Raw genomic sequence first — 9262 nt, forward strand, 5'->3', positions numbered from 1 at the left:
AGACGCCTAGATTTATGTTGCAATGTTACAAGGCGATTTCAGGGGTCGCTACACTGAGTCTCTCTGCGTTGAGCCTTGCTTTTATGGCTCTTGATTCTGTGGATTCTGACCCTTGCAGACTTGTTTTTTTTTATTACACGAGAAGCAATTCATAAACACGACAGCCATGATGAAATGTGCGAGTTAATGTTACAGGAGCAATAACGTGGCTCCATGTGTGAGACAAAGAGGGTAATATATACATATAAACATAATTTACCTACGGATTCAATCTCCAGGAGGCGCTGAAGATCGCGGATGCTGGTGATATCACTGTGTGCCAGCTTCTCAAGCAATTCTGGGGGGAAATCAGCTTCCTTGGAAGTAAATGAGGCAAATAAGCGAAGAGAAATATTAAAAAAAAGAAAATCATCGACAAAACGAATGACGCGTCTTATTTGATTTTTTTTTTAAAGTAAGAAAACTTTTCGACTTCTGTAGAAACTTTACAATTGTGTTTACTAGTGCAGAACCGGCCAGAAGTTGACCGGACAACCTGGAACACATGAAAAAGGGGTTGAAATGGGCAAGTGGTAAAAGCAAGCGCGCACTTGAGGTTGTGAGCAAGGTCTTGTACTCAGCCCGGGCTACGCACAGTAAACAGCTCTGAAGTGGCCGACAGGGAACAAGATCCTCTTGCAAAGGCACCACTGCATTCGTTCTCACTGATCCGCTCAGTGAGTCGCCGAATAAAATGTAGCAGTGCCAAATCAAGTGCAGCCACCAGCAGCAAGTTACTGTGCTCAGGGTGGAGCACCTGGTGTTCTGTTTCCTTGTGACTTTTGCATTCTGTTACACACTGATCATGGGCAGACACAGGCTGAAATCTCAGCCACGCTGGTGGTACTTTGCCCTCAAACACAGCGACTTTAAGCGATCACTAGAATCTGCTGTGTTGCCTCTCTCTCTCCTTCCCTCTTATCCAGATCTTACAGTGCAGTGTCTTTCGGAGAGAGAGAGAAAAAAAGGTCACCATTGTGTCCGCTCACGATCTTTTTTTTGCCTCTTTTAAACTTGCTGAATAGCGAGGCGTTTCAGAACACAAGCCGAGACCTGCTGCAAAAGGAAAAAATGCTGTCTCGCACCAACTTAGTGCAACACACACACACACACATATATCCATTCCCTGAGGGAATACAAAAAAAAACATTTGTCCAATTTTAGTGAAGGGGAACTGGGAGAAAAAAAAAGAACGCCGAGCGGGCGAGCTGAGGGGGCAGTTCACAAAAGTCCAGCTCGCTCAGAAAGAACATTAGCTGCGGGACGACCGTCCGCAAATCACCCCACAAGGAAATCAAGACAGCGAGAGAGAGCTGGAAGCAACGAGTAGGTTAACAGTAATCGTGCTTGAGACGAATAGCTTACCTCGGTATGCGCACAGGTCAGGTAGCAAAAGCCCAGCATGAAATAAAGTGTGGCTCTCATTTCGTTTCAGTTGAAGTTTGTCCTGGAGCGGGAATCGATCATTTAGGAGCTTCTGCGGCGCCCCTGTCTGTGTGAAATTCAGTACCATCCCTCGGGAAAGTAACTAGTGTGTGAGGATTTATTGTTTCACGTTGGATTTGTACGTTTCCTCGCCGTGCGGCTCTCTCTCTCTCTGGCATCAGCAGCAGACCAGCCGGTAGATCTGCATATTTGTTCAGATCAGAGCAAACAGAAAAACCCATGAGTCAACACTGCACCGGACTGATACGCCCATCACCTGTCTGGGTGCACTGGAAAAAAAGGGGATGGGACATCGCGGGAGAGAGAGGAGGGGGGAGAATTAATCAGAAAAAGGGAACGTATTCCTTGTTAAACAACAAAAACAAAATCCAGGTTAAGAGAGAGCACAAGAACTGGGCTGACCAAACTTTTTGGGATGTTTGTAGTTGCAGCTTTTTAAAAAGTTTCTATCACTGAATTCATCTCGGCTCAAGGTGTTAATTCTTGCAGTTTGTTGGTTGAAACTCACACGGAGATCGCTTTTTTTGGGGGGGGGATGTTATACCAGATGGAAATTTTGGAAAGGGTGCTGAAGCGTCGCGCCGAGAGGCTGCCGATCCTTCCCTGCGCTGACAAAGGAACAGAGGCTGATTGTCGAGCTCCCTTTTGCCCCCAACTTCCCAACCTCGCAAAGAGCTGCAGAGTTAAACTGCTCCACTGTTTGGCTTCACATCACGTCGCCCGGCTTGCGAGTGACTGCGAGAGGCAGAGGCGTCTCTCTCACACACACAGTATCCGCCCAGGGAGAGTAACTAATGGGCCGCGTGTTGTGTCCTAAGGCACAGGGCTGCGATGGGCGGACTCTTTAAGGCCAGCCTCTGCTCTGGATTAACCTCAACAGCTCCCCCTTTCCCATTCACCTGTCGATGGACAGGAGCGGTTCACAGTGCCTGGGGGCGATGGGGAGGGGTGGGGAAAGGAGGGAGGGAGTGGGGAGGAGGAAATCTTTGAATCCCTATAGTGCAGAAGGCGGCCTTTCGGCCCTTCAAGTCTGCACCGACCCTCCGAAAACATACTGCACTTAGGCCCACTGCCCTGCCCCATCCCCGTAACCCCACCTAACCGTTGGACACCAAAGGGCAATTTATCATGGCCAATCCACCTAGCCTGCACATCTTTGGACTGTGGGAGGAAACTGGAGCACCCGGAGGAAACCCACGCACACACGGGAAGAACGTGCAAACTCCACACAGTCACCCAAGGCCGGAATTGAACCCGGGTTCGGTGGAAAGGGGGAGGGTCGGAGGAGGAGGTATGATAGTGGAAGCGAAAGGGGGAGGGGGAAAGGGAGGTAGGAAATGAGGAGTGAGTGAAGAGGGAGAGGATGAAGGGGGGAGGGAGAGAGGAGGAAAGTGGAGGGAGAGAGGAGGGAAGTGGAGGGATAAGAGGGAGGAGGTGGAGGAAAGGTAGGATGTGGGAGAAAAGGGGAGGAAGGGGAAGGAAAAGGGGAGGGGGAAAGAAAAGGAGAGGGAAAGGGGAGGGGGAAGGAAGGCAGGAGGAAAGGGGAGGAAGGACGGGGTAAGTGGGAGGAGGTAGGCATGGAGGAAGTGGAGAGGGGGGCAAAGGGAGGGGGAAGGTTGAGGAGGGAGGGTGAAAGGGGAGGGGAAGGGAGGAGGAAAGAGGTGGGTGGAGAGTAGGGAGGAGGAGGAAGGGTGCAAAGAGGGATGGGGAGGAGGGAGGGCACAAGGAGGGTGGGGGAATGGGGGAGGGGGGAGGAGGGTGGGGGAATGGGAAGGAGGGAGAGGGAATGGGAAGGAGGGAGAGGGAAAGGGAAGGAGGGAGGGGAAAGGGAAGGAGGGAGGGGAAAGGGAAGGAGGGAGGGGAAAGGGAAGGGGGGAAGGGAAGGAGGGAGGGGAAAGGGAAGGGGGAAGGGAAGGAGGGAGGGGGAAAGGGAAGGAGGGAGGGGGAAATGGAAGGAGGGAGGGGAAAGGGATGGAAGGAGGGAGGGGAAAGGGATGGAAGGAGGGGGAAGGGAAGGAGGGAGGGGGAAAGGGGAGGGAGGGGGGAAGGGAAGGAGGGAGGGGGAATGGGAAGGAGGGAGGGGGAAAGGGGAGAAGGATTGGGAATGGGGAGAAGGATTGGGAATGGGGAGAAGAATGGGGAATGGGGAGAAGGATGGGGAATGGGAGAAGGATGGGGAATGGGGAGAAGGATTGGGAATGGGGAGCAGGGAGGGAAAAGGATGGAAAGGGGGATGGGGGGGGGAGGGACGAAGCCAGAACAGGGAGGAAAGGGACTGAAAGGGGGAAGACAGAGAAGGGGGTGAGAGGGGCAGAAAGGGGTAAAGGAGGGGGAGAAAGAGGGATAGGGAGAAAGGAGGGCAAATTCATAGAATCTCTATAGTGCAGGAGGCCATCTGGCCCATCGACTCTGCACCTATGCTCCTAAAGAGCACCCGAACTAGGCCCACTCCCCTGCCCCATTCCCCCAAATCACACCTAACCGTTGGACACCTAAGGGCAATTTAGCATGGTCATCCCACCTAACCTGCACACCTTTGGACTGTGGGAAGAAACCAGTACATCTGGAGGAAACCCACACAGACAGGGGGAGAAGGTGCAAACTCCACACAGTCACCCGAGGTCAGAATTGAATAAGGGTTCCGACGGAAAGGGAGCAGGTAGGAGAAGGGAAAGGGTGAAAGAGGAGGGAGGAGGGGGGGCTGAAAGAGTGAAGGAGATTGGGAAGGGGGAAAGGGGGAGGGGAGGAGAGTGGTGGGTGGAGGGAGGGGTGGACGGAGAACAGGGGGGAAGAGGGGAGGCAGTGATTGAGAAGGATGGGAGGGGGAAGGTGAAGAGGGAATGAGAGGGAAATAGGGAGGAGGGAGGGTGGGGGAAGGGGAGGAGGGAGGGCAAGAATGGGGGAAGGGGAGAAAGGAGGTGAGGGAGAAAGGGGGAGGGAGTCTGCACCTACGCTCCAAAAGAGTACCCGAACTGGCCCCATCCCCATAACCCCACCTAACTGTTGGACACAAAGGAACAATTTAGCTTCGCCAATCCATCTAAACAGCATACCATTGGACTGTGGGAGGAAACCGGAGCACCCGAAGGAAACCCACACAGTCAGGAAGAATGTGCCAACTACACACAGACATTCACCCAAGGTCGGAATCGAATCCCGGTTCCGGGGAAAGGTAGTGGAAGGGAAAGGATGAGGATGAAAGGGAGGGCGGAGGGGGGTGGGAGGAGAGAGCAGTGGGGGAGAAAGGAGAGGGAGGAGGGAGAAAGGAGAGGGAGGAGGTGGAAAGGAGAGGGAGGAGGCTTGGAGAGCGAAATGGGGAGTAGGAAGCGGGGAAGGGAGAGAGAGATTGAGGATGGAAGGGAGAAGGTGAGAGAGGAGGAAGGTGAGGAGGGAGTGGGAAAGGAGGGAGGGTGAAAGGAGGGAGGGAGTAGAGAAAGAATGAAGGATTGGGAAAGGTGAAAAGAGGGGGTGAAACTGGAAAGGGATGGGGAAGGAAGGCCAAGGGAGGTGAAAGGGAGTGAAATGGGGGGGAGGGGAGTGGGAGAAAGGTGGAAGGAGTGGGGAGAAAGGCATAGGGATGGGCAAAGAGGGGGGGTTGGAGGGGAGAAAGGGAGATAGAGGAAGTGGGTGAAAGGGGGAGAGAGGGGCAAAAGGGGGAGGGTGATAGGGAGAAAGTGTAGGGAATGTGGGGGAGAAAGGGGGAGGGGAAAGAGGAGGGGTGGGGAAAGAGGGGGAAGAAAGAAGGGATGTGAGGGGTAGACAGGGGTAAAGGAGGGGGAGAAAGGGTATAGGGTGGGGAGAAGGGGTAGGGAGGGGAGAAAGGGGTGAATGGAGAATGAGGATAAAGAGTAGGAGAAAGGGGATAGGAAGGGGAGAAAGGGATGAGGGAGGGGGAGATAGGGGCAAGGAGGGAGAAAGGATAGAGAGGGGGAAAAGGGTGGGGGAGAAAGGGATGAGGGGGAGAAACGGGGAGGGAGAAAGGGAAAGGGAAGGGGCAGAGTGGGAGAGAATTGCGGGAAGAAAACAAGGAGAGGAGGGAGAACGGTTGGGGCAGAGGGAGAAAGGAATGGGAGCGAGGGGAAGATAGTGAGAGGGGAGGTAGAAAGTGTAACCTCAATCCCGCCTTTCTCCCTCACTCACTCCCCTCCTTACACACCCTCATCACTCCACACTGCCCTCCCACCATCAACCCTTCCCTCATCTTCCCCTTCTTCAAACCGCTCCCATCCAGAGACCCCCCTCCCCTACCTCCCTCCTCCCTCTCCCCTCCCCTTCCTTCCTCCCTCCCTCCCCACCCTCTCCCCTCCCTCCCCTCTCACTTCCCTTCCTTCCTCCCTCCCTGTCCCTCTTCCCTCCCTCCCCTCCCTCTCCCCTCCCTTCTCTCCCTCTCCCCTCTCTCCCCTTCCCTCCCTGTCCTCCCCTTCCCTCCCTCCTGCCCCTCCCCCACTCCTGCTCTCTGTGTGGGGGGCGGGGGGGGCAACTGGTAATAAAATGGCGGTTTGAGAAGCCGTGTGCGCCGCTCGTCCCGTCACCCTGCTGTGCAGGCGTAATGTCTGGCACATGCCGCCGATGCCTGACCAATCAGGGCCCTTCTCTCCCTGGTGACGTGGACGGGGGATCCCCTGGTGCGTGGCGACGCACGTGCTGCTCCCGGGGTTTGCAGTGCACGTCAGAGGGATTCCCAGGAAGCTGGATGAGCCAAACAAAGCCCTTTAACAGCGGCCGACGTGTGCCACCATTCTTATGATTGCAAACGTGGTTGTTCACACCCCTATCCAGCCTGTTGTGCAAGAAAGGCTTCGTCCTCCTGAGCTCCAGGCAGCTGCTGGGGGTCGTGCAATTGTTCGGTGTGGGTGTGAAATTTGCGATGCACGTGGCTTCCCGCTTTGATCTGAACTCATTCTGGACCAACTGTGCATGCAAACTGCTTATTGCAAGATGACAGATGGAGCAAATCAGCGTGGTAGTGCAGAACCAACTTGCTTATTGATAATTGGTGTGAACAAAGAACAAAGAAAATTACAGCACAGGAACAGGCCCTTCGGCCCTCCCAGCCTGCGCCAATCCAGATCCTTTATCTAAACCTGTCTTCTATTTTCCAAGGATCTACTTCCCTCTGTTCCCCGCCCGTTCATATATCTGTCTAGATGCATCTTAAATGATGCTATTGTGCTCGCCTCTACCACCTCAGCTGGCAAGGCGTTCCAGGCACCCACCATCCTCTGCGTAAAAAACTTTCCACGCACATCTCCCTTAAACTTTCCCCCTCTCACCTTGAAATCGTGACCCCTTGTAATTGACACCCCAACTCTTGGAAAAAGCTTGTTGATATCCACCCTGTCCATACCTCTCATAATTTTGTAGACCTCAATCAGGTCTCCCCTCAACCTCCGTCTTTCCAACGAAAACAATCCTAATCTGCTCAACCTTTCTTCATAGCTAGCCCCCTCCATATCAGGCAATATCCTGGTGAACCTCCTCTGCACCCTCTAAAGCATCCACATCCTTCTGGTAATGTGGCGACCAGAACTGCATGCAGTATTCCAAATGTGGCCTACCCAAAGTCCTATACAACTGTAACATGACCTGCCGACACTTGTACTCAATACCCCGTCCGATGAAGGCAAGCATGCTGTATGCCTTCTTGACCACTCTTTCGACCTGCGTTGCCACCTTCAGGGTACAATGGACCTGAACTCCCAGATCTCTCTGTACATCAATTTTCCCCAGGACTCTTCCATTGGCCATATAGTCCGCTCTTGAATTAGATCTTCCAAAATGCATCACCTCGCCTTTGCCTGGATTGAACTCCATCTGCCATTTCTCTGCCCAACTCTCCAATCTATCTATATTTTGCTGTATTCTCTGACAGTCCTCCTCACTATCTGCAACTCCACCAATCTTAGTATCATCTGCAAACTTGCTGATCAGACCACCTATACCTTCGTCCAGATCATTTATGTATATCATAAACAACAGTGGTCCGAGCACGGATCCCTGTGGAACACCACTAGTCACCCTTCTCCATTTTGAGACACTCCCTTCCACCACTACTCTCTATCTCCTGTTGCCCAGCCAGTTCTTTATCCATCTAGCTAGTACACCCTGAACCCCATACAACTTCAATTTTTCCATCAACCTCCCATGGGAAACTTTATCAAATGCCTTACTGAAGTCCTTGTATATGACATCTACAGCCCTTCCCTCATCAATTAACTTTGTCACGTCCTCAAAGAATTCTATTAGGTTTGTAACACGTGACCATCCCTGCACGAAACCATGCTGCCTATCACTGATAAGTATATTTCCTTCCAAATGTGAATAGATCCTATCCCTCAGTATCTTCTCCAACAGTTTGCCTACCACTGACATCAAGCTCACAGGTCTATAATTCCCTGGATTATCCCTGCTACCCTTCTTAAACAAAGGGACAACATTAGCAATTCTCCAGTCCTCCGGGACCTCACCCGTGCTCAAGGATGCTGCAAAGAAATCTGTTAAGACCCCAGCTATTTCATCCCTCGCTTCCCTCAGTAACCTGGGATAGATCCCATCCGGACCTGGGGACTTGTCCACCTTAATACCTTTTAGAATACCCAAAACATCCCCCTTCCTTATGCCGACTTGACCTAGAGTATTTAAACATCCATCCCTAGCCTCAACATCCGTCATGTCCCTCTCCTTGGTGAATACCGGTGCAAAGTACTCATTAAGAATCTCACCCATTTCCTCTGACTCCACGCATAAATTCCCTCTTTTGTCTTTGAGTGGGCCAATCCTTTCTCTAGTTACCCTCTTGCTCCTTATATACGAATAAAAGGCTTTGGGATTTTCCTTAACCCTGTTAGCCAAAGATATTTCATGACCCCTTTTAGCCCTCTTTATTGCACGTTTCAGATTTGTCCTACTTTCCCGATATTCCTCCAAAGCTTCATCAGTTTTAAGTCGCCTAGATCTTATGTATGCTTCCTTTTTCATCTTAGCTAGTCTCACAATTCCACCCGTCATCCATGGTTCCCTAATCTTGCCATTTCTATCCCTCATTTTCACAGGGACATGTCTGTCCTGCACTCTAATCAACGTTTCCTTAAAAGACTCCCACATTTCTAATGTGGATTTCCCCTTAAACAGCTGCTCCCAATCCACATTCCCTAGCTCCTGCCGAATTTTGTTATACTTGGCCTTTCCCCAATTTAGCACTCTTCCTTTAGGACCACTCTCGTCTTTGCCCATGAGTATTCTAAAACTTATGGAATTGTGATCGCTATTCCCAAAGTAATCACCGACTGAAACTTCAACCACCTGGCTGGGATCATTCCCCAATACCAGATCCAGTATGGCCCCTTCCCGAGTTGGACTATTTACATACTGCTCTGAAAAACTCTCCTGGATGCTCCTTACAAATTCTGCTCCATCTACGCCTCCAACACTACATGAGTCCCATTCAATGTTGGGGAAGTTAAAATCTCCCATCACGACCACCCTATTGCTCCTACATTTTTCTATAATCTGTCTACATATTTGTACCTCTACTTCACGCTAATTTTTGGGAGGCCTGTAGTAAAGTCCCAACAATGTTACCGCACCCTTCCTATTTCTTAGCTCTACCCATATTGCCTCAGTGCTCAAATCCTCCATCGTGCCCTCCTTAATCACAGCTGTGATACCATCTCTGACCAGTAATGCAACTCCTTCACCCCTTTTACCTCCCTCTCTATCCCTCCTGAAGCATCTATATCCTGGGATATTTAGTTGCCAGTCTTGCCCTTCCATCAAC

The 9262-nt window shown here is 51.7% G+C and overlaps 1 protein-coding gene across 2 annotated transcripts in view; it reads right to left on the reverse strand.

Moving 5' to 3' along the window:
- LOC140394359 (platelet-derived growth factor subunit A-like) overlaps positions 1 to 2272 on the reverse strand; it is a 51177-nt gene extending 48905 nt beyond the window's left edge. Inside the window, exons 1-2 of one of the 2 annotated variants that reach the window (XM_072481559.1) lie at positions 1405 to 2272; positions 260 to 356 (exon numbers count right to left, since the gene is read on the reverse strand). In XM_072481559.1, the coding sequence (XP_072337660.1) occupies positions 260 to 356; positions 1405 to 1464 (157 nt within the window). In that variant the 5' untranslated portion in view covers positions 1465 to 2272. The remainder of the gene's footprint in view (positions 1 to 259; positions 357 to 1404) is intronic. The other variant, XM_072481560.1, reaches the window with a different exon arrangement.
- Between the last annotated feature and the right edge of the window lie 6990 nt (positions 2273 to 9262).

The sequence above is a fragment of the Scyliorhinus torazame genome, chromosome 17 (assembly GCF_047496885.1).
Source record: "Scyliorhinus torazame isolate Kashiwa2021f chromosome 17, sScyTor2.1, whole genome shotgun sequence".
NCBI lineage: Eukaryota > Metazoa > Chordata > Chondrichthyes > Carcharhiniformes > Scyliorhinidae > Scyliorhinus > Scyliorhinus torazame.